Source organism: Lactuca serriola, chromosome 4 (genome assembly GCF_051521515.1).
Source record: "Lactuca serriola cultivar US96UC23 chromosome 4, Lser_US96UC23_V15, whole genome shotgun sequence".
NCBI classification, from domain to species: Eukaryota; Viridiplantae; Streptophyta; class Magnoliopsida; order Asterales; family Asteraceae; genus Lactuca; species Lactuca serriola.
Genome location: NC_136411.1, coordinates 66666729 through 66693185, shown reverse-complemented (window position 1 = coordinate 66693185; position 26457 = coordinate 66666729). Strand labels below are relative to the sequence as shown.

Here is a 26457-nt window from a genome sequence, read left to right as displayed (position 1 = left end):
GCACCTTATGTGCATAGCTCGTTCTTCTTGAACACGTTAGGTCTTCCGTTACTTAACCATCCAATTCAACGAACAATAGAAATAGATAATTTGAATCACAAGTTAACGATCCATAATTAATGAGAATTGAAGAGTTGTTACCGGATAAATAAGGGCATACGAAGTTTGCTCGATTTGGAAAAGCTCTAAAGAACCGATCATCGAAGGAACTGTAACAATGATGCAGAAACATACACCGGCTTCTTGTGACTTCAAAATTGCCTCAATGTTGAAGCTAGCTTTGATTGGAGATGGAGCCACCGATAATAACATCTTCTTAATCAATGGAATGGGGAAACAGATTTGCAGCAAGAGGTTTGACTACCTCTTTTGATCAGACGATGTTCATTCGTCCATAAGAAAATTGGAGGAGGCATATTACGTATGATATAGAAGGCTAGGGTTAAATAGTTGGTCAAACAGATTTTTATGGCAATTTCCATGAATTAAGGGATTTTATTTTAATTAGCATGCTAAAGTTACATAATTACCCTTATTACAATTTTTAATTATTTAATTATTCCTAAATTCCTATTGGTGCACACAGGCACACAATAATTGTCAAAAACATTTGAATATATATATATATATATATATATATATATATATATATATATATATATATATATACACTAGACGAATTCACGCGCGTTGCGCGACGAAGATTAAAAGTATATTGTTAAAATATTGAAAAATATATTGTAACGACCCAATTTTTTTCACGTCCAAAAATTTTGTTTTAAAAACATTACTTTAGAAAATATTAATAACTAAAAACATCGTTTGATCAACCACAACATAAAGTGAACCATGTCTAAAAACCAAATCATACAACTAATCAAAATATCAGAGTATCAATCCCAGTGAAGCTCGTAGCTGCGGAAACAAGGGAGTGTGTGTGTGTGACATGCTGCTACCGCGCCGGCTCCTTTCCCCTAGCTGAGGAGGTATCTGAAACCAAAACTAAAACTGTAAGCACAAAGCTTAGTGAGTTCCCCCATAATACCCCATACCATGCAACATATAACAACCAATGTTCAGCTAGGAGTTACGGGCCTTGCCCACACTCGGGAAGATACGGGCCCTGCCCACACTTCGCTAGCCAGGAGATACGGGCCTCGCCCACACTTGTGAAGATACGGGCCCTGCCCACACTTCGCTATCTGGGAGATACGGGCCTAGCCCACACTCCAACCTCGGAGAGATACGGGCCCTGCCCACACTCAACCGCTAACCCATAACATACAAGTATCACGCAGACAACAAGTATAAGCAACTCTATCATATTAACACATATATCATACTTGACTAAACCCAGAGATACGGGCTCGGCCCACACTCTAGTACTAGCATCTCGTCTACACGGGTCGGCCTTGGTGCCTTAGACCCGTTCCTACTGGAAAGGAAACTCACCTCGAATTAGCTGCTGGTCTGTGTGGGAATTGATCACCTACAACTGCTGCTGCTGCTGCTCCGGAAACCCTCCGGCTGCAATTCCCACAATATACTCAATCAAACACTGCTCGCTGACCTTTGGGTAAAATGACCATTTTACCCCTGACCTTGCCCTAAGCCAAAGCCAGATTCAACTTTCAGTTGACCCGACTCGCCGAGTTGGCTTTCCAACTCGCCGAGTCCCTACCCAAACGACTGCCCTGAAACCCGATCCTACCCATCGAGTTAGGCGACGAGTCGACGGGTTCACCTTCTTAACCAATATTCAAGTCCTTCATTCTACTCGCCGAGTTATATGAACAACTCGCCGAGTTCATCTTCATCCGAAGAATACTTATGCTAAGACTCGCCGAGTTGTATGAACAACTCGCCAAGTCTGTTCTTGATCTAAGGAGATTGCCTAGAACTCGCCGAGTCAGGGCATTGACTCGCCGAGTACCTCCATGGATGAGTTAAGCTTCCAACTCACTGAGTCACACCCCGTGACTCACTGCTCACTCGACACTACGAAAGGGGGACAAACTCGGAGACTCGCGAACAAACTCGCCGAGTCATATGAACGACTCGCCGAGTCGTTGCCATGCACCTACTGAATACACGGATTTGCTCGATTCCAGTCCATGCCATTCATAGATATGGACTTCTAGGACACTAATCACACGTAAAGTTTCCAACTTTACGTGTGGATATTCACCAATATGGATTTTAGGGCTCAAAATGTCTCAAAAGGGTAGATCTAGGGCTAACAAGCAACATGGGGCCATAAAGCTAACAGATCTGAGCTCCTGGAGCTCAATCTTGCCTAGATCCAGAGGCCAAACATCTTATTACGACATACAATGCACATACAAGCTTGGGGATTTGACCAAGAAGGACCCAAATGAAGTTTTAAGCATAGAATCAAGGGGAAAATGGGTTATACCTCAAAGGAACTGCTGGAAGAACACAAATAATGCCTGGATGGCTTCCCTTCTTCTGGATCTACTTCCTTCCTCCTTCCAAACCTTCAAAAACACACACACTAACCTCAAACTCTCAAAGAATAGGTTAGAACGAGAGATACAGGGCTTTAAGGGTCAATGGGGGCCGGCTTGGGGCTGATAAGTCCTTTAAATAGGGTGCAAACCCCTGAAACTTAGGGTTTCATCCAACAGCTATGACTCGCCGAGTCCAGGATATGGAATCGCCGAGTCGCCAACTTAAACGTGTCCTGGGTCCCGCATCCACTCGGCGAGTCGGACCTATGACTCGCCGAGTCCAAAGCTAAAAGAAAGGAAATACTCAGATAACATTTACGTACCAGGAACCGGGTGCTACATATATGTTTAAAATGGTTATGTTATTGTCATTAACTTTAAAATAATATTGAAATATATATATATATATATATATATATATATATATATATATATATATATATATATATTCATTGATAATATTCATAGATATCAACCCACATTCCTCATTAATAGAATTAAATATAATTATCTATTTAGTATTATATTTAACAATTATTATTATTGATTAATTATATTTTTACTTATGTGATCATTTTATAATTTCAATAATGATGTTCATTTAAAATACAATTTATTTATGGCTAAATGTAATTTATAATTTGATGTTATTATCATTTAAAATTGTTATTCATTAATTTTAAACCACTTATTATTAATAATAAGTTAAAGAAGAGTTTTAAGAAACACTTAATATTATTATTAAAATGTGAAACATACACTAAATAATAAAATGCTAAGATAAACAATTTGCATTTCAAAAGAGTCTTGCATGGATAATATGACATATCCATGTAATTTGATTTATTATTTATAATTATTGCTTATTAATTTTAAAACCACTTATTATTATTAATAAGTGAAAGAAACTTTTAAAAAACACTTATTATTATAATTAAAATGTTAAACATATACTAAAAAGGTGATAAGATAGCAATTTGCATTTTAAAAAATGCTTACATGGATAATATGACATATCCATGATTTTTAATTAATTATTGTTTTGAAGCAACATGAACATACAAACATGTATACAATAGTTAATTAAATATTATATATATCACCTTCCATAACATATGATCGATAACATGAATCTAATTTAATTTACATTAAAATTTCAACCATAACATACAATGTTATTCTTAAAAGAATACTTAAATCAAGAAAATTCAAAAAAGAATTAGTATATAACAAACTTACAAATTAAAAACTTCAACATAATAACATGGCTCGAAAAATTGTTCAAAGCCCTCAAACAAATACAAAAAACTTTAAACTTGTTTTCTTTGTGAATTTTGTATGTGATTTGTATTTGTGTGTCTACTCAAAAAGATTGACCTTTTTATAGTAGAGTATCCATTAATTATTTATTAAATATATTATATAAGTTATAAAACCTCTGAATTGTTAATTATTATTAAGAGACTTTTGAGTGGTATTTATTAAAATAGGAGGTTTCAAATGCATGAGGTGTTTGCAAATTTTTATGGGGGTTTCAAATGCATGAGGTTCGAGCTTCATGGGGGTTTCAAATGCATGAGCTCACTAAATTGTTTACGAGCCGAGCTCGAGCTTCATTTTAAGGCTTGAATCGAGCTCGAGCTCGAGCTCGAGCTTCTTCAAAATTAAACCAGCCGAGCTCGAGCTTGGTTAGGCTCGGGCTCAGCTCGTTTACACCCCTATCTGTCTCAATAACCTTTCGGCGTACCGACTCCGCCACCACCCCCAACACCATAACCGCCACCGCCACCACCTCTGTCACCACCACCTTTTCTGCCACCAACTGTCATAATCATATATGATTACTCAGTTTGTGAATAGACATATATATATATATATATATATATATATATATATATATATATATATATATATATATATATATATATAAATAATCATTTATGATTAGGCGTAGTCCGCTGCTGCCGGTACGCTGGAGCGTTAGAGCTCAAGTAAGGAATACATGGCTGAGGTTGAATTTCAAGATCTCTAATTTTTTTTTTTAATCTCAAGGGAACCGTCCCCTATATATATATATATATATATATATATATATATATATATATATATATATATATATATATATATATATATATACAGTTATACACTATCAAATATTAACATAGTAGGACTGACTGAAACTAATGCGAAAAATCAAAGGTATAAGATTATCAGTGTGTGTGTGTGTATATATATATATATATATATATATATATATATACACACACACACACACACACACTATCAAATATTAACATAGTAGGACTGACTGAAACAAATGCGAAAAATCAAAGGTATAAGATTATCATTGTGTATATATTTGATAGTGTGTGTGTGTGTGTGTATATATATATATATATATATATATATATATATATATAATTTTTAGAATGGCAGGCCACTATCATTGTATTGTATTATTCGTAGTTACCAGAAACGCTCAACTAGTGGCGTCCCACGTACCCAATCGCCCTGTATCCAATCGAAGCAAAATCGGTCTGGTACGTGATATATTGGCGAACCTCGAATTGGATACAGTCGATCCCAATCGATCCTAATAGCGTTCCCGGAGTCAAAATCGAACGTCCCTTGAGTTAAAATTGAGCGTCCCTGGGAGTCAAAATTAAGCGTCCCTGAAGTTGATTATTATTGTGAATTCGATTATTGTTGCTTCCGATCGGATTTTATGCATCTATTTGAGCGGGAGATAAGGCTGCATTCTATAGCGACTGTTCGATTTTTCCAATCGTCGACTCACCTAGATATGATTGATCGATGCTTATTATTCTTGATGTTAATTTCACACTGTAAATTATAAATATTTGAGATTAGTATATATAGACCTTGTATCGGACATCAAAAATCAAACTCAATTTCGATTTCAGCTTTCTGTCTTTAATTCTCCACTTAATTTTGCTATTTCTAATTTTTTACTTTCCACTACAAATTGTGTATCCGATTGTGAAGAGTGACGTTTGGAAGAAAAAAAAATCAGAGTCTCAGCCAACTCATTCCGACAGTGAAACAGAAGGCACTCACATTAGTGAGACCTGAGATCAAACAACAATCCATGTTGATGATGAGGTTCAACAAACAGCCCCAAAAAGCAATGTTGAGAAAGATCCAAAAAAACCACTCTATAAAAAAGTTACATATGAAGAAGTTCCAGGAAACAACAAAAATAGTGGAGGTTCTAAACGTTGGACCTGTAACCACTATAAAGGCAAATATACCAACTCTTATACTCGAATCCATGTTCATTTTTTTGGACCTCCTGTGGGGATAACAACTGAGATCAAAAGGTGTCTGGTTCTTGTTAAAAGTAACCCATGTTATGACATTCTATATAATATGGTGAAAGAAGCACAAAAGAATGGTGTTGCTGCCAAATCATAGAAGAATTTTTGCTCTAAAAAAACTCAACTTCAAGAAGAAGGATTGAAGATGCATTTAAGATGCTCGAGAGAGAGGAGGTTGACATGAAGATACTTCGAGGCTTGTGTGCTAATGGGATGTCGTTTAATGTGTTATGTAACCCACAATTCCTTGAAATGATTTAAGCTATTAAGAAAGCACCGGAAGGTTACAAGCCACCTTCATATGAAAAAGCTAGAACTTCGTTGTTTGATCAATGTGTGAGAGAAGTGGGAAAAGAACTTGATCCGGTCAAAGACACGTGGTTAACACAAGGAGTATCCGTTATCTCGGATGGTTGGTGGAATGTAAAAAGTGAACCGCTTATAAATGTTATTGCACAAAATTCACGTGGTGCAACTTTTATGTACGCGGAGGCCTTTTTGGGGATTGAGAAGACGGTGTTGGAGATTGCTAAGTTTCTTCGACAAGCTATTGAGGAGATTGGTCCAAGTAGTGTAATTCAAGTTGTAACCGATAACGCGGCGAATTGTAAGGCGGCTGGACGGGAAATACAGAAGGTATATAAACATATTTTCTGGTCCCCTTGTTGTGTATATTCTTTAAATTTGATTTTTAAAGACATGGCGAAGCAATTTGAATGGCTGGCCGATACATATAACAGAGGGAAGGGTATTGTTACATTTTTTTTAAACCACACACACGCCTTAGCTTTCTTTAGAGACAACTCGAAATTGCAATTGTTGAAGGTTGCACAAACACGATTTGCATCGCGTTACATATTATTGAAAAGACTAATCGAGTGTAGGGAAGCACTTGCTACTACTATCGTCGTGAACTCGTGGCGGGAATGGGTAAACAAGGCGGATGAGCACAGTCGGGTACTTGCTAATAAAGTGGCAGATACAATTAAAGATGAAGATTTTTGCGATGATATTGCTCACATTTTGGCTATCACAAAACCTATCTTTTACATTGTAAAGTTTTGTGATGGTGAAGGTCCGAAAATGGCAGAAATATATGAACGAATGGACAATATGATGGGTCAAATCAAAGAGGCTATGACTATGAGGGAATTTTTTTTAAAATTCTCAATGTATTACAATAAAGTTGAAGAAATTGTGCTCGAAAGGTGGGACAAGATGACTATCGCCCTCCATTGTTTAGGATTTGCTTTAAATCCTAAATATTATGACAAGCATTATCTTGCAAGGTTGGCACTAGGAGGCATGAAAAGAAATCCTCCCAACGAAGACAGAGAAGTTATTATTGGTGTTTTGAAAGCATTTGAAAAATTTTCAAAGAGTGAAGAAGAAGAGAAACAGTTGAGAGAGCAATTTGCAACCTTTCACATGAAGAAAGAAATCTATTCATTGGCCGGGACGCAAGCCGATGCAATGACTATGGACACGATTGATTGGTGGGCAACATATGGAGCAGAGACTTCGGATCTGGCGGACGTGGCAAAACGAGTCCTCTCGCAGTCGATTAGTAGCTCTTCGACTGAGAGGAATTGGAGTATATACTCTCATATACATAGCATCAAAAGGAACCGTTTAAATGACCCAAGAGCGGATAAACTTGTGTATATTCACTCTAATATTAGACTTTTGTCCTGGTTTTCAGAATCTTACAAAGCCGGACCCAACAAAAATGGGACATCAATCCGGAAAGTGATCACATTGAATGTTCAAGTGCTCGTCTAGAGGAAATGGTGTGGGAGAACCTTGATGATGAACGCGTGGAGAATGAAAGAGGAAAAAGGCAGCGAATAAACTAGTTTATGGTATTTTAATATTTTTGTTATTAAGTATTATGATGAAGTAATTGTGGTATTTCTTTTGTTCCTGTTTTGGTAATTGGTACTTTTGTTATTAATTTCATGTTTGAACTTTGAAGTGTTAAATTGTTAAGTAATGGAATACATATATTTTATGAAATGTCTTAGAACTAGGCACATTGTACTGGACTATACAATACACTGTACCGGTTCATACCGAAATAATCCTCCCCCCCCCCCCCCCCCCCCCGGGGGAGGGGGGGGGGGTACCCGATACGCTATATGTGGTGAACCCCGTACCGTACCATACCTCGTTCCCCGTACCGTACCGCGTTTCTGGTAATTATGGTATTATTTCTTGAAATGTCTTACATTCGAGCAACCATCCGAGATAACGGATACTCCTTGTGTTAACCACATGTCTTTGACCGGATCAAGTTTTTTGCCCACTTCTCTCACACATTGATCAAACAACGAAGTTCTAGCTTTTTCATATGAAGGTGGCTTGTAACCTTCCGGTGCTTTTTTAATAGCTTGAATCATTTCAAGGAATTGTGGGTTCCGTAACACATTAAATGGAATCTCATTAGCATACAAGCCTCGAAGTATCTTCATGTCAACCTCCTCTCTCTCGAGCATCTTAAATGCATCTTCAATCATTCTTTTTGAAGTTGAGTTTTTTGAGAGCAAAGAATTCTTCAATGATTTGGTAGCAACGCCATTCTTTTCCGCTTCTTTCACCCTATTATATAGAATGTCATAATAAGGGTTACTTTTAACAAGAACCAGACACCTTTTGATCTTAGCTGTTATCCCCACATCCCCACAGGAGGTCCAAAAAAGTGAACATGGATTCGAGTATAAGAGCTGGTATATTTGCCTTTACAGTGGTTACAGGTCTCAACATTGCTTTTTGGGGCTGTTTGTTGAACCTCATCATCAACATGGATTGTTGTATGATCTTGGGTCTCACTAATGTGAGTGCCTTCTGTTTCACTATCGGAATGAGTTGGCGAGACTCTGAATTTTTTTTCTTCAAAATGCCATTCTTCACAATCGGATACACAATTTGTAGTGGAAAGTAGAAAATTAGAAATAGCAAAATTAAGTGGAGAATTGAAGACAGAAAGCTGAAATCGAAATTGAGTTTGATTTTTGATATCCGATACAAGGTCTATATATACTAATCTCGGATATTTGCAATTTATAGTGTGAAATTAACATCAAGAATACTAATCATCGATCCATCGTATCTACGTGAGTCGAAGATTGGAGAAATTGAACAACCGCTATAGAACGCGGCCTTATCTCCCGCCCAAATCGATGCATAAAATCCGATCGGAAGCAACAATAATCGACTTCAGGGACGATCGGTTTTGACTCCAGGAACGCTATTAGGATCGATTGGGATCACTATTAGGATCGCGATTGGGATCGACCGTATCCAATTCGAGGTTCGCCAACATATCACGTACCGTACCGATTTTGCTTCGATTGGGTAGAGGGCGATTGGGTACGTGGGACGCCACTAGTTGAGCGTTTTTGGTAACTATGGCCTGACCCTCCTCATTTCAAAAAGCGGCGAAAATTAACTTGGAAAGAAGGATATTTGGTGAGTCTTATTTGTTTATTAATTTCATTATTTATAAAACTACTAATTGTTTAAATCATTGTTTTTCAGGCGATGAAGGAATCAACTAGACTTTACACAGCAAGTTGAGTGGAGACACTTAGGCCAGCTTTGCAACGGGTTTATATGACCAGAGCTTCTGCATACAGAGACGCCTTAAAGAGCTTCATACAAGGTTACCAAGAAGGCATTCAACAAATCATGGAGAAGGACACCCTTGAACCTCAACATGAAAATAATCACCCAAAAAAGACTATTCGATCTTGAAACTTCTTCTAGGTGTATATTGTTCTTGGAGATAATTCATACATTTTGCTTTTCCGATTCCAAAATCAAATTTTGTATCTCCCCATGAGAGCTAATAACAGTATTCAGATTTAGTGATGTTGCAAACAGATATGACATACAATGAAATAACTTTTTAGGTATAGCTACTGTTTTTGTAAACTATCCTCCATGTTTAGTAGCAGTTTAAACATGAGGACTGTACATGTATATGTTGACTAGGCACACACACATCACATAAATCACTTATTAAATTATTGGTTACAGAGTTTCTTCAGGTGATCAGATTTCATCCGAAGGTACCTAGAGTTTTGATATATGCTGCATCATGGGCCAAAATGCAAGAAATAGAAATGAATCTTAATAGGTTAAATTCTAAAGGTACAATGTTATAATCATTTAGAGTTTCATAGTTGAATGCCTAAATAGGAAAAAAAATGCAATGTATAAATATGTTTTATTTTCAAAGTGTAATGTCTTAATAAGAAAAAAATTGAAAGGTACAACGTTTTCAACCTGTAATATCTTAATATGTCGAACATATTATATCAAAAAATTTATTGCTTAATCTCCTGCCACAACATGTGGCTTAAAACCCTCATAAAAACATTTATTCATTTTATTATCCAAATTGTGAGTCATGTATGATTCAGTTATAACATTGATTTATCTCACGTTTAATAATATATATAACTAAAACCAAACACCCAACTAAAAATTATTCAAAAATCATAAAACGCCTATTATGCAATAAATTTTTTATACTAACTTAAAACCACCAGAGAGAAATACCACAAAAAATGTGCATAAGGTTGTATGAAGTGGTACATAGGTTGTTGATCCGTGAAAATAAAACTGATTCTATTTTTTTAAACAACCTATGTAAATAGTAAATAGTCGATAATTTTAACACCCTCAAGTCAAAGCACCCAAACTGCTTTATCTATTATCAAATATGAAGTATCAAAAATAAGGTGCAATAAACCAATACTTGTTCCACATTTACGATGCTCCAAACGTCTTTGATAGTCGATGGAAATACTGTTTTTGCTACAGCAAAAAACACACATATTAGAAGTAGATCTCTTTATGTTATAGGCTTCCATAAGCAAGGTACAACTTTCAATGCATGATTTGCAAGCCAAATCATATACCTTATCTGAGACAGAAGGGGAGATTTTTCCCAAAGCTTGCTCAAAATGTATAGCTTTAATAGTATGTGGCAACCCACGTAATGAGCTTTCTTGTTCATCAGTAGCTGTTGCAGCTTGCTTTATGTTTAATCTCTCTTCACGAACAATCATGATAGCTTCTTTCATCTGAAATTTGGACAAAAATTGACGTCAAGGCTAAACATTCGAGTATTGACTATATATTTTTTTTATTATATCTTACATCAAATTAAATGTTGAACTTTTTGTGTGATATCGTAAATGATTATTAGTTTTTAGTTTTGAATTAGAATAGTTTGATAGGTATATTGAAAAGCCATTGCTATTTTAAAATTTAAATCTTTATGATGCTTAAAATTTGTCATATGCAATGCATGTGTATGGAAGAGATGCGAACCAATGCAAAAAGATCGGCTCCACTAAAATTTGCACAAGCCTCACTCTGACCAATAGCAATCAAGTCCACGTCAGCATCTATTGGCTTATTCCTAGCAAGAGCTTTCAAGATCAACCCACGTTCATCTGGATTTGGCAGAGGCACATACACAAGTTTCTCCATTCTTTTGGGTCTTAAAAGTGCCTTGTCCACCATCTCAGGCCTAAAATCAAATCAACAGGATCAGTCATAAATAAAGTAATTTATAAAGAAAATCAAAGATGACGTGTCACACTTATTTGTAGCACCAATTACATAAACACCCTTTCGTTGGTCAACACCATCTAGCTCTACCAAAAGCTGCAAAAATAAAAAAGCTTTTATCTCTCTGGATCACTAAGGTGTTGTGTCGTTTTGACTAAATAAATGGACTTAGGGGTTGTTTCTTTTTTCCATTAAGTCTTTTATGAGTAGAATGGCTAAATGGATAATGATGGTAACCTGAGTCACAACTCCCTGAACCACGTGTCCCCCTTCTTTTCCACGGTTTGTTGTCAGAGCATCTATCTGCAATAAACAAAGCACCAACATTAATCCCAAAAACTTGGCTATCAACCTTAAATCACCCATTTCAATTTTGATAATAAAAAAAGGCGAGAAATCTGAAAAAGGAAATTAAACCTCATCGAAGAACACTATGCATGGGGAACACGTCCTAGCACGACTGAATATTGTTCGAATTGCCGATTCAGCCTCACCAACATATTTGCTCAAAAGCTCAGGACCCTTCACAGTGAAAAAATAATCAAAAAGTATTGATAAAAAATAGCCACATGAGTATATATATATATATATATATATATATATATATATATATATATATATATATATATATATCAAGTACTAGAGTTGGTGAAAAACCTTAACGTATATGAAATTTGCTCCTGATTCATTAGCAACAGCTTGGGCAATTAATGTTTTCCCACAACCAGGTGGTCCATATAGCAAAAACCCCATCTCCATATCAACTCCACATTTCTGAAAATATAAGTTGTATGAACAAAGACTATGTCTTTTTCTTTTCAGGCTAAATAAATCAAGAGTAGTGATCACATAAGTGTCACTATTTAATTACCTGATCAAACTCATCAGGAAATTTTATAGGCCCAACTATATTACGATTAAACTCCCTTCTCAAAGTATCAAGACCTCCAACATCTTCCCATTTAACATTTGGAATCATAGAAAACCCTTCTCTTTTGGAAGACGCGACAACATTTTTTATTGCTACCTCAAAATCCAACATTCTCACGCCTTCAAGTTTCTCTAATTCCTCAACAGACCACCCTTTCTCCCACCAACGTTCATTTTTCTCACTTCCTTTACAAAGTTCCAACTCTCTTTCATCTATGACTCTTGCCATTGCAAGACTCCCAGCTTCAGTCACCAGTCCTTCCAAATCAGCACCTACAAACCCTGAAGTCGCCCTAGAAACTTTCACTAGATCAAGATCACCTGACACTCTCAATTCACGTGTAAGAACTTTAAGAATCTGGAATCTTCCTTTTTCATCTGGAACACCTAAAGCAATCTCACGATCAAACCTTCCGGTCCTTCTTAATGCTGGGTCAAGAATATCAGGTCTGTTAGTAGCACCAATTACTAAGACGTATCCTTGTTTTTCACCTCTGTGGGATTGATCCATGCATGCCAATAATTGTGTCACAATCCGGCTTTCCATTTTCGTTTGATGATTTTCTCTTTTTGAAGCGATTGCATCGATTTCATCGATGAAAACTATAGATGGTGTTGTTCTGTATGCTTTTGAAAATAGCTCTCGTATGTTCTCTTCTGATGCACCTGAAATTTTTGCAACGAAAAATAAATTATGGATTGTTCTAGTTTCCTGACATAGCTGACAATTACAATGAAATGGATCTTTGGGTGAACATGTTTTATTCACGTTACATAAACATTACCTGATATACCAGAGACCATCTCACTGGCTGCAACCTCATAGAATGGAAATCCAGTCTCGTTAGCAATGGCTCGAGCTAGCGTTGACTTTCCACACCCTGGTGGACCATGTAACAAAATGCCAACCGTTGGCCTAACTCCATGCCTACGAGGTAACTCTGGATGATATAAAGGAATAATCACCTGTTTCTTCAACATATTTATCACATCATCCATTCCACCAAAGTCCTTAAACCTTGGCTCATCATTGTGTCTTCCATTCGCATCAACACCATCATCATTTGATAAGTTGCTCCGTTTTTGTGCCTTAAGACGTCTATATGTATATTCTTTCACTGAACCAACCGTTTTGGTTTCTTTTCTGTACGTGTTTCTAAGTCTCGACTTTGTTAAATCAAACTCCGGTTCTAATTTCAGGCTATATACATCATCCTCAGATGTCAAAACTGCACGTCTATCTTCTTCGTCTCCATCATCTGATTGCGATTCCGAGGATGAAGACTCTGATTCATGTAACTCAATTCGTCTTTTCTTTCCTGTTATGTTGCTGGAATCTAGAGTTTGTTTCACCTTTCTGGTGAAAGGTCGAAGCTTGTGACGACCGTATTTGGAAAAATTGGCTCGGAGGCGGTGGACAAGTTGGTCGACTGATAAAGCCGCATTACCGTAGGTTTCTTGTACCTGTAGGACGTCCTCCAACAAAGAGGTACCTTTTTCCCTCATCGGATCGAGAATGCAGGAAGGCAGCGGCCGGCGATATTGTGGCTTCTCCATGAAATTAGGTTTAATAAGTTTATTATATAGGTTATGGAAGGGTAGTCTTGTCATTTCAACTTAAAAAGAAATAATGAAATCTCGATCACACTACAACAATAAGACCCTGTGGAGACGACAATTTCAGACCCTACGGAGACGACAAGTCGTCGGCATAGGGTATGGCGACGACAAGTTGTCGGGAAAAAGTCGTCGGCATAGGTCTGTTAGGTCGTCGGCATAGACGTCGTCGGTATAGCTAGCTCTATTGCGACGACATGTCGTCGGCACAGATTTTGTCAACGACATTTTCGGGGGAAAAAAATAAAGTTTTATTAAAATCCTATGGCGACGACTAGTCGTCGGGATAGCTATAGAGACGACTAGTCGTCGGGACAAGTTGAAGCTATTACGACGTCATGTTGTCGCTATAGGGTTTTATCAGTTAACGGTTATGGACTTATAGCGACAACTAGTCATCGGGATAGCTACTGGTTGTTTATTTTAGCTTTATAGGTTTTGTACATTACTATTCCTGCATTTTTAACAAATCCAAAAAACATTGCAGCATATATCAATTGAAATACATTAACTAGGTACCATTGTTCAAATTCAAAACATCAAATTCAAGTTTAATATTACAATAAGTAGTTAACTAACATTGTTCATGATACTAAAAAAACATCAATCATCATTATCATAATCTTCTTCTTCTTCTTCTTCTTCTTCTTCTTCTTCTTCCATCCTTTCGGCAAATTGTTGAGAGCTACTTGCTTGTGTGTTATAGTTGAATAGAAAGTTAGGAAATGGTGGTGGTTGGAAGTTCGGAATACAAGCCGCCAATGATGCATTATATTGTTGCAAATATTCTTGCATTTGTTGTGCATCAAATTGGGATTGAGATTGGGGTTGAGATTGAGACGATTTGGAAGTGGAACGCCGTTCATTTGGAATTAAACCGAAGTTGGCGGTTGGTCTCCTACCCACCCCGCGAGCATGTCCACGTCTCGTCCCAAGGGCACGTTCTAAACATTCTTCCTCGTTTACTTCTGTAACGTCCCAAAATTCAAGACTAAAAATTTCTTTTAATAAAGTATCACTTAAAGTAAAATCATCATTTCAAAACATAAACAGAGTATTAGTTTTCAAAACACATGTTCATTATCAGAGTAAAACATTCCCAGACTGACTAATCTATGGTGTGTGCCATGCGATCATCCCGAGCTCCATCATCCGCTACCGGAAGTACCTGAAACCAAAACTGAAAACCGTAAGCACGAAGCTTAGTGAGTTCTCCAGATACCACATACCATACAAACCATTCATAGCCAAGAACCATACATAACCGACTTATCCATAATCAAGTAAGGTGCTATGTGCCAAACATAGTCTTGTCATTATGCCACGGGCCGCACGTGGTCTTCCTGGTCAAGCTTGGGCCGCTCCCTGGGTCTTATAGACAAGTGCCAAGGGCCACCCCCTGGTCTTACAGACGTGTGCCAAGGGCCACCCCCTGGTCTTCTATGCAAGTATCACAAAGACAACCATACATACTACTCTACTTAGCTAAACAACATACAGTGTGCCAGAAGCCAGCTCCTGGTCATTCATGTATATAGCATACAATGCGCCAGGAGCCACCTCCCGGTCTTTCATACATATTGCCTAGGGCTAACCCCCGGGTCTTCCTATCATCCATAATAACATACTGTATGCCAGGAGCCGCCCCCTGGTCTTTCATGCATATTGCCTAGGGCTAACCCCCGGGTCTTCCTACCTTACATAATAACATACTGTGTGCCAGGGGCCACCCCTGGTCTTTCATGCATATTCTAAATGGGCCGGCATTGGTGCCTTAGACCCATACAAAAGGTGAGGAGACTCACCTCGCACTGCTGAACTTTGCTGATAATCCTCTGGTTGCTGACCGACAACTCTCTGAACTCCTGCTCCACTAGCTCCCCGAGCTACCAATATCAAAGCAACACTGAGTCTAACTGACCCCCAAAAGACAACCAAGTCAACTCAGGTCAAAGTCAAAGTCCTGGTCAAAGTCAACCTTCGAGGTCAACCCTACTCGTCGAGTCACCCTACTGACTCGCCGAGTTCATAAGTCCAAAGTCCTTCCACTCGCGACTCTACTCGCCGAGTCAGTCCATGACTCGCCGAGTCTACCGATTTCCGAGTCCTGACCTGTCCAACTCACCGAGTCTCTAATCGACTCACTGATTCGAGTCTAAGCTCGAAGGGTTTGGGGTTTCGCGACTTGACTCGCCGACTCCAAGAACAGACTCGCCGAGTCCAAGACAATCTTCATCCAACTCGCCGAGTTGTTCTTCCAACTCGTCGAGTTCATGCCCAACATCATCCGACTCAATGAGCTGTTCATCCCACTCGTCGAGTTCCTCCTCATCTTCAAGCTACTCGTCGAGTCCACTCAAAGGACTCGCCGAGTTCATCCAGTCCTTCATACATGCAGAGGACTTTTGAGTCATGCAGGGGCTCAAATCTGTAGATCTACCCTTCCCAAGCCTATTCCTCACGTAAAGTTGCAAACTTTACGTGTAGAGAAGGAGATCTAAGCGAAATACACCATAAACTAGGGTTTAAGGCCAAGGGGGCTTCAACATTGACTCAAGGGCTGATACTTTATGCTTCTCTAGTCCATAACACACTTGGATCTGAAGTAGCAACTCCAGATCCGACTTTTAACTCGAATGGGTGTCAAACCATGGCTTAAAAGCCCCAAATCTCACAACCATGGAAGACCTAAAGGAGAGAGGGGCGACTTATTACCTTCAATATCTCAGAAAGGCTCCACAAACTCCAGATCTATGGTCCCTTCTTGCTCCTCCAAGTTCCTTCTTCCTTCTCCAAGCTTTAATGCACCTTCCAAGGCAACAAATGGCTCAATCAAAGGTTATGACGGCTAGGGTTTGGTATCCAGGGCTGAATTTCCTTCTTGTTTTTTTTAAAGAGTGTACACAGGTCAATGAATTGACAGAAACGTTGTCGATCAATTGGTTTGAAAGAGTAAGAAGCATGTGGGAGAATTTCCTTCTTCTTGTTTTCTTCCTTGTTGTGTTTCTTCATCTTCTTGACTTTCTCTTTTGGCCATTGATCTGGTCTAATGCCCATATTTTTCAAGTCAATTCTTGCTTCTTTTTTGTCTTTGCTTTTATCGTTCATCAGTGCAGTATTCAACACACTCTCATTCACATTCTTTGAAATATGCATAACATCGAAATTGTGTTTTAGGTCGAGGGAAGACCAATACTCAAGCTCAAAGAAGATACTTCGTTTCGTCCAATTTAACTCTCTCTTTTTTCTTTCATCGTCGCGCTTTCTTTTTTTGCCCCCATAATCAGGATGTTTCCCTGGAATTCGATTAGAGAGACAATTTACTTGCTTTAATATAGTTGCATTACTGAATCTTCTAGGACGCGGTCTTGTCTCAGGTTGACCATCAAACAATAGACTCTCCCTCCAACTATGGTTTATATTCAAGAATCGTCTATGACCAACGTAAGACATCTTGTTGGTCACATAAATGGAAGATGTGTCTTCGTTACAAGTAGGGCATGCTAAATAACCTTGACCACTCCATCCAGACAGACTACTACGTGCTGGGAAATCATTGATAGTCCATAACAACATCGCACGCATATTGAATACAGTGTTGGTTGATGCACCTCTCATTTGGACTCCTTCGACCCACAACATTTTCAACTCATCCACCAAAGGCCTCAAGTAAACATCAATGTCCTTTGCAGGTGATTTAGGACCAGGAATCAGCAAAGTTAGCATGAAAGAAGACTCTTTCATACATATCCATGGTGGTGTATTGTAGGTAGTCAATATAACCGGCCAAATACTATAATTGTTATTAAAGTTGCCGAATGGATTAAAGCCATCAGCAACTAAACCTAGACGAACATTTCTAGGTTCTTTGGCAAACTCTGGATATCTCTTATCAAATTCTTGCCATGACTTCCCATCTACCGGATGATACATCATACCGTTCGTTGATCTTCCAGTATTATGCCAAATCATATCTTTAGCTGTGAATCTGGAACTATACATCTGTCGAAGTCTTGGAGTCAAAGGAAAGTACCGCAACACTTTTTGTGGTACTCGCTTCCCCTTTGTGGTTATGTCCACCCATCTACTCTCGTTACAAATCGGGCAATTCTGCATGGAATCATTCTCCTTCCAAAACAAAGCACAATCACATTTGTAAGCATGGATGGACTCATATCCTAACCCTATCTTTCTCAACATTTTCTTAGCTTCATAGTGTGAAGTTGGAATCTTGCTCTTCGGGAAAGCAACTCTTAGCAACTCTAAAAGTTGGTCAAATGAACTATTTGTCCATTTATTGATCACTTTAATATGCAACAACATTGCCAAAAAGTTTAAAGAAGACATCTCACAATCAGGGTGTAACTTGGTATTGAGCTGCTCAAATAAAGCATCAAATTATGGGTCCATGCCTCGTCCTTCATCATCTGTATTTTCTTCATTTGTATTTTGTTCCGCCATAACATCATCAATTACATCACACATCTCATTATTTGTTGGAATGTTTATTGGAGTCGAATTGTAGCCCAAATTTGAAACAGAATGCTTCTCACCGTGATAAATCCATATAGTATACAATTTTAGAAACCCACGGTCATGTATATGGGCATAAACCGTACTCAACAACTGTCGATACATATTCACACACTTTACGCACGGACAATGCACTTTGTCTTCAGAGTCAACATGTTTCCTAGCAATCTCCATAAAGTTTTTAAGACCTTCCAAGAATTTTGGGGATTTTCGGTGTTCCCGAATCCAACTCTTATCGATCGTCATTACTGTTTAATTATAAAAAATTAGATTGTATACATAGTTACAATAAATGTACTTTTATTAGTTTAAATATTTTTATATTTTGTTTACTCTCAATAAACATACTTTTATTAGTTTAAATATTTTTATATTTTCTTTTATGTTGCTATTAGTAACGTTTGTTCTTAATGAAAGACTTTTATTAGTTTAAATATTTTTATATTTTTACGAATCCAACTCTTATTGACTGTCATTACTGTTTCATTATTAAAAATAACATTGTATACATCATTAAATTGTATGACTTTTTGTTTGAGAAAAAAAAACGGACGAAATGGATAGATATTGACAAGTATATAAAGAAATATATACCCTGGAAGTAGGAATCGGACGAAATTGATAGAGTATTCATAAGGGTAGACTTCTAAACACATTTTATAGCAATGTACTATTATTAGTTTGTTTAAAACATTCTATTTTTCACTTCTCTTTCATATTTATAGTATATATACATTTTATCTTTTTTCAATTACAACATTGTACTTTTAATATTATTTTGTTTTTTTTAATATTTTTTTATAAACAAGATAAAAAATACTTTTAATATTACTTTTAATAACAACGTAATTTTATTATTTTGTTTTATGTTATAACTTTCAAATAGAAATGAAAAAAAAATACTTTAATTAACAAGATAAAAAAAAGTATGTTGGTATTAATAACTTTTATAGTTTAAATATTTTTAACTTAATAAACATATTTTTATTAGTTTAATATTACTTTGTTATTATTATTTTTTTTGTTTATTTTTATCTTGTATATTGACATTAAAGTTTATTAGTTTGTTTAAAACATTAAGATTGTTCAAACATATATGGTCGAAAGATCAATCAAGGAGAATACTAAAGATAAAAAATACTTTTGATATTACTTTTAATAGCACCATAAACAAGATAAAAAATACTTTTAATATATTATTTTATTTTTTTTATAGCACCATAAACAAGATAAAAAATACTTTTAATATTACTTTTAATAACAACGTAATTTTATTATTTTGTTTTATGTTATAACTTTCAAATAGAAATGAAAATAAAATACTTTTATTAAAAAGATAAAAAAAAGTATGTTGGTATTAATAACTAAACAAATTAAACACAATTCATACATATTTTAATTTTATACATAAACTTTTATACCAACCTAAACAAAGATCACAATCATACAAAATTTCATACCAACCTAAACAAAGATCACATAAAATTTCATACCAACCTAAACAATTTCAATCTCATATACCAACCTAAACAACATCAATTTCATATAACAACCTAAACAATATCAATTTCATATAATTTCATATACCAACATAAACAATATCAATTGCATATAATTTCATATACCAACCTAAACAATATCAATTTCATACAATTAGTTTGTTTAAAGTATAAACCTAAACAAACAACAACACAATCACATATATATACAAAAGAAAAAATACAACTAGAAAAAAAAATTAGAAAAAAACAACAAACAACAACACAATCACATATATATACAACATAATCACACACACACACACACACACACACACACATATATATATATATATATATATATATATATATATATATATATATATATATACAAACAACAAACAATTTCAACACAATTCAAATTCAATTTCAATAAAAATTAGAAAAAAAAAAACCTAACATTTTGTTCTTGTGATGTTCCGTTTTTTTGGCTAGTCAAAGAAGCAGGTAATCCAGTGGTGGCTGGTGGTGGCCACAGGCGGTAACACTAGGCGGTGGAAGGGTGAGACAGTCACTAGGTCGGTGGAGCTTCACCACCACCGGTTCCTACACACCAAAAAACCTCAAATTAGGGGTAAAAATCAATTCCAAACAACAATAAAAAACAAATTAGGGGTAGAAACAACCTTGGATTGGGTTAATCGCCGGATATTGTCGTTGGGTAGCCGATTTCGTCGCTTGGGAGGAAAGAATGCAGAAAGAAGTCGTTATGTGCAAATGAAAGAAGGCTGCATATCTGTTTTAGGGTATACCCCTATGCCGACGACATGTCGTCGGTATAGGGTCGACATAAACGACGACGTATCATTTATTACTGAAATAAATAAATAAATAAATAAATATATATATATATATATATATATATATATATATATATATATATATATATATATAAATTAAAAACCCTGTGCCGACGACTTGTCGTCGGCATAGGGTGTCCAAAAACTATGTCGTTATAAAAATAAATGGAAAATATTTTTTTTTACCTATACCGACGACACGTCATCAGTATATATTTTCATATTACCGCCAACTTTTTCGTCGTTCCCGCCAGACCTATGGCGACGACTTGTCGTTGGCAAAGATGTAGTGGTCAAAGGAAATTGGTCAAAAGTTTCCAAAGCTATGGCTACAACGTCTCGTCGGCATAGGGTACCTGTAGCGACGACGTTTGTCGTCGGGATAGCCGTGTCGCCTTAGTTTAATATTCTTGTAGTGCGAGTTTTGTATAAGAAGGTAATTTCGAAAATATTTACCGAATAGCGGTGCTTTGGAATTTATTTACCAAAGTATTGTAAAAACAATATTCGTTGTGGAACTCACCTTTTTTACAAATTAAAATTCAAAAAAAATGATGGCAAAGATGTTGTTTGCCGGCAAACCTTTCCTGCCGGTAAAACCCAAATTCGTTTGGTTTGTTGCAGATAAACATAATTTATGTTTTTTAAAAATATTAATTTCACTCCACTTCCCTGTAGTTGTTAGTGTCTTATTAATAATAATTCACTACTAGAAAATAGGTAATATAGTACACCCTCATCTAATACGGTTGTAATGAAAACCGAATTATAAAAGGCTAAATTAATCTAATACACACAAATGAAGAAATCTAATACGGTTAATTACAATTAGGTGTACTAGATAATATTTCCAATTAAAAATTGTATTTTTACAATTATTAACAAACTTTAGCCTTTGCATCGACCAGAATGTTTAACAAAACATTGGATGTTATTTTGACGCAACATCAAAATTGAATTGACTGTTCATTTGTATTTTTCCCATTTTGCCCCTGTAGATCGCCTTCACTCTTTTCTGTCAAGCGGCTTACTTATCAAAGCATCGATGAACGACAACTAGGGGTGTCAATTTATGACACGGCACGAAAAAAATACACGAAACGAAACGAAATCAGGACGAAATCAAAATTCGAATTCGTGTTCGTGTCGTTTTCGTGTCAAGATTAAAAAACACGATGTCGTTTCGTGTCATGTTTTTCGTAATATTATATTTGTCATGTCGTGTCGTGTTGTCGTGTTTTAATTGGTTCGTTTTCGTGTTAATGAAAAAAAATACGACATTGTGTTGTGTCGTGTTCGTGTTATACAAAACATTGTCGTGTCGTGTCGTGTCAGACAAAAACACGACACGACTGCCCGATTTGACAGCCCTAACGACAACATCAACTGCGAAATTGATCTCTCTCTCTCTGGATCGATCAACATACTTTGTCGCCTCTCTTTACCGGCGAGCACTTCTTCAAAACTCATTACAATCCAGCTAATTCAGTGTCTCTTCATCGCCGATTCAAAATCGATTTCAGATTCGTGTATCTTCACCACCAATTCAAAATTGATTTCAGATTTAAATTCGTCGAGTCTTCAGTATTGAACAACCAGGTATTCTTTCTAATCAATTGTTTAATTAATGTCACAATACATTAACAATTGATAGAACTAATTCAGTGTTCAAACTGTTCATTCTATTGCATTTTTGGTCATTTGGTTTCTGTTTACTGGAGTACATTGAGAACTGTATATGCATGAAACTTACATTTCTTCATATGGTTCGTTCTTAATTTGCAGCTCAAGTTCCTCACCATCATCTCCAGCCTTCATCGGAGAACCTTCTGTAACTATTTTCCATGGCCTCTGGTTCATCTCTGCACATTTCAATAACGATATCGATCTCCTCAGCTTCAAATCCCCTCTCATTTAGCAACATTTCTTCAATTGGATTTTCTGAGAGAAAGAAAGTGTTCATTCTTAACTTTGTTCCTAATTTTTTGATTTTCTTAGCATCATTTTACATGACCAGTTGAAAATTTTGGGTTTTAGCTACATGTTTTCACTATGGTTTGAATATAACCTGTCTTTTTATAAATTGAAATAATTAACTGAAACAAACAAACTGATGTCAAACCGAGATTGGTATGAATCTACGTATCTGGTAGATAATAATAATTGATTATATTGATTACGAACGAGAGTATTCTCATTCTAATGATTTTCAATGGATAATGAGATTTGTGTTACATCTGCCACTAACTTTGATATCCTTATCCGGTTTGATTAATGTTAAAATTGTTAAAATGGAGATTGTTGTTGGTAATGTGGTATAGATCCCTTGGAATTAACTTTGTTTATCTTAGTGCAAAACTAAAATTTGACTGTTGATTTCAACATTCTAGAACTGAATGATGGCTATGGTTTCTTGAATAGTGCAGGAGCATCCAAAATAATCGAAATTTTGTTCATAGAATCATGTGTTCATCAAAAGAGCCACTAGCAGAAACACGGCTCACATCAAAAGCATTTGAATCACTAAAGATTGGGTCAACAACCATCATAGTGGAAACTCCTAAAATGTTGAAGACAACAACTTCTTTGCCTTGTCTCAGAGTTAATTAACTCTGGTTTAGTTAAAGCCGATGATGTTGGCGGGTAAATTTTTTTACCGAACATCTATAACAAGGGAGCTTTTTGGTGGAATTTTTTCATTATAAAACTTTAAATGAAAAAGATCCTTTTATCTCCACAATAAAAACATTATTTTAGTTTGTTGTTTTTGGGGCCCTTGTATATGTTGTCTATATACAATTGGTTGAAAACCCACGGATCCACCAAATCATTGAAAGCTTGTTAATTAACAAGCTCTTTGAAAAATATCATCCTATAACTTCTTCAGTTTTCTTGATTTTTTTTTGACATGAAAAAGCTCTTATTGTGATGTTCTTATTAACTATTTGGTTTTATTTCAAACATTTTTTTAGTAAATATCATATATGCTTAATAAATTTGGAACCAGTTAAAATGGTGAAGGCTATCTTTAATTAATATACACTAATAGAGACAATGACACGTTTAAAGAGAAACTTATTAATTTCATGAACAAAAATTGATATGTATTATAGCAAAAAATTTTGAAGGTGGTGTTCAAAGTAAACAACTGATTTTGATATTTCCACTTCTACACTATAATTAAGAGTATTACTTTGATGGAAGATCATAGACACATCCTGAGTATTATAGTTTTTGATTAAAGCAAAAAACTAAGAATACACATTTGATATATAAGATATAAGGAATATTATCACCATAACTATAGCATGTCACAGATGTTATCTTGTTTAATGCACCTTGTGTGCAAGATTTTATTAAGGCATTGTATTTTTTATTTTCGAATTTACCATTTATAGCATCGTACTTTCAATTTTTCCTTTGTTTTTTTAGACATTATTCTTTGAAAATTTTATCAACTACTTTGTAATTTGTAGAGATTGATCCTTCGGTCACAACTTACACAGGAGGGACAATGAGTTTATGACATCATTATAAATGGTGATAACATGTTTCAAGAGATTGATATTGTCAAAATGAGTGGAGATATTAATAGTGCTCTTGTGCTAACAGTCCATGTTAGCGGGAGGAGTTTGATAATAATTTTGCAGCTTGTAAAAGGTAGTCATACCAGTCATACCATAATCAGTGCCATAGAGACCATAGAGATCTTTGAAATTGTTAGAGCTGAGGCCAATACTTCAATTGATGAAGGTACTTTTAAAACATTTCTTGGAATTTGAAGCTTTGAAAAGGATTCTTATGAAGTAAAAATTCTTTCTTTATGTTGTAGTGAAGGCTTTGCAGAAATTGAAGAGTTCTTTTCAGTTGGAATGACGATCCATGTGTTCCATAACAACATCCATGGAGTGGAATTGGGTGATGAATAAGGCTGGAATGCACAGCCGGAATGGGTTGGAATGCAATCAAGAATGGATTGCAGGAATGGGGATATGACATAAAGTACAGTTGTTTATGGTGTATTAGATGCTAATATCTGGTGTATTAGATTCTTTTATGTGATGGTTGTAAAACGTAGATTGGATAAATATAGAGTACGGTTAAATAGCCGTACTCTATTAGGCATGTAATCTAATACACCCCTTTATTGATACGGGCTTAAACTACATACTATATTCATATTTTCAACCGTATTATATTACGCTTTTTCTAGTAGTGATCATTGCTTTTTAGGGTTCATAAGCAGGAGCAATTCGTTCATTTGGATAAAAATTGCATCTCTAGGAAATTGCTAATACTAGTTGATTTCATAGGTATGTTAGGTTGTACTTTATTGCTTTAGTTTTTAAAAGATTTGATTATCTCGATTTTGTTGGCATAGTTCCAAATGACTTTGTTGTGTGTTTCAGGAGCACCAATAAGGGGCGGAACACAAATAATAAGGGCCAAGTGGCTGAAACTAAAATTTACAAAAAGCCATATAAACATGTTTAATTTTGTTCCAAATTATCAAAGTTAATATATATATTTGTATGAAAACTAAGCAAACATAAAAGATAAAAATTACATTAAAATAAAATATTGTTGTGTATTTTTCATTCTAAAATATCTGAATATTGAAAATCTTACCTACTCCAATTTTATTAACCGTAACTTTGTTACCCTTAAACATATCTTCTTTTATTTATATGTAAGAACTATATATACATCTTTATTACCCCTATACATACACCATATCCCTAGTCACGTGTATCTATGGCTAAAGATTTATAATATAAATATATAAATGAGATACTTATATGTATCTAGAAATGAGAGAGTGTAAGAGGTGAAGAGGAAATGTGTACCTTCGTTGTGGAGTCGACGGAGTGGAAAACAGTGGTGGTCTGTCGCCGGTGACTCAGGGAGGAGAGAGAATAAGGAGTCGGCGGAGAACGGTCGATTGATCCCGAAAAAGGGAGAGAGCAAGAAGTCCGGTGAGTTGTAACTTGCAAGAGTGTGGAAGAGTTACGGTTTCAAATCAAGGAAAAACTACCTGTCATCTTCTCTTTTGGTTTCAATGCATAACTCTCGTGAGTTGCAAGAAAACAAGCGGAGCCGATAGTATTTTTAGGGTTCGCTGATTTGAATATGTGATTTGAATATGTAAGTTAATAATTAATTTCATGGTATTTTTATACGGTTATTTTGTAAGTTTGCTACTTTTTATATTGTTACTTTATAAATTTCCTACTTTCTAGTCAAATTAGTTTTGCTCGGATAAGTTTCCTAATTTTCTAAACAACTTAAGCTTAATTACTGATATTCAATAGCAAAAACATGATGGCCGGTGTTACAATCTTTTAAATAATTAACTTATATGATCATCGATTCTATAGATATTGCTATTTAATTGATAAAAAAACAAGGGGGCATGGCCCCAGCCTCTTCTATGTTCTGTCACTAACCACAATTCTGGTGGCTATAACTTAAATTAAATAATTTATCTTGACCACATTGGGATCGTTCTCAATCGGTTTTCTGTGTTTCCGGTTCACTTTACCACGTAAAAACATGTACGCGACAAGAGCTTGCAGTTTCCATTATTTACAACAAGAAGTTTTGGAGGACAGGGGAGGTCTAATGAAAGTTAGGTTAATTGAAAGAA

The 26457-nt window shown here is 35.8% G+C and overlaps 2 protein-coding genes and 2 long non-coding RNA genes across 5 annotated transcripts; 2 read left to right on the top strand and 2 right to left on the bottom strand.

The window, feature by feature from the left end:
- The first annotated feature begins 217 nt into the window (after positions 1-217).
- LOC145098465 (uncharacterized) lies at positions 218-7665 on the top strand. Its single transcript, XM_079036098.1, has 6 exons — positions 218-354; positions 4938-5011; positions 6072-6445; positions 6507-6557; positions 6635-7470; positions 7512-7665. Exons 1-6 carry the CDS (start codon positions 218-220, stop codon positions 7663-7665), a joined length of 1626 nt encoding a protein of 541 aa, XP_078892224.1.
- A 794-nt stretch (positions 7666-8459) lies between these two features.
- On the top strand, positions 8460-9675 carry LOC145101772 (uncharacterized). Its single transcript, XR_013705809.1, has 2 exons — positions 8460-9277; positions 9347-9675. It is a non-coding gene; the product is annotated as an uncharacterized LOC145101772 (long non-coding RNA).
- A 627-nt stretch (positions 9676-10302) lies between these two features.
- On the bottom strand, positions 10303-13839 carry LOC145101770 (cell division control protein 48 homolog C-like). Its single transcript, XM_079039047.1, has 9 exons — positions 13108-13839; positions 12264-12988; positions 12050-12166; positions 11810-11914; positions 11630-11695; positions 11424-11488; positions 11150-11351; positions 10735-10899; positions 10303-10630 (listed from the first exon to the last, which is right to left on the bottom strand). The coding sequence occupies exons 1-9, from the start codon at positions 13826-13828 to the stop codon at positions 10583-10585; spliced, it is 2214 nt and encodes a 737-aa protein (XP_078895173.1). The 5' UTR covers positions 13829-13839; the 3' UTR covers positions 10303-10582.
- Positions 13840-14561: 722 nt separating this feature from the next.
- Positions 14562-26026, bottom strand: LOC145101767 (uncharacterized). Of its 2 annotated transcripts, XR_013705806.1 has the most exons (5): positions 25658-26024; positions 20997-21166; positions 20637-20746; positions 20411-20556; positions 14562-15107 (listed from the first exon to the last, which is right to left on the bottom strand). It is a non-coding gene; the product is annotated as an uncharacterized LOC145101767 (long non-coding RNA). The 2 variants fall into 2 exon arrangements; XR_013705805.1 differs by lacking the exon at positions 14562-15107 and having other exon boundaries at positions 20078-20556; positions 25658-26026.
- Between the last annotated feature and the right edge of the window lie 431 nt (positions 26027-26457).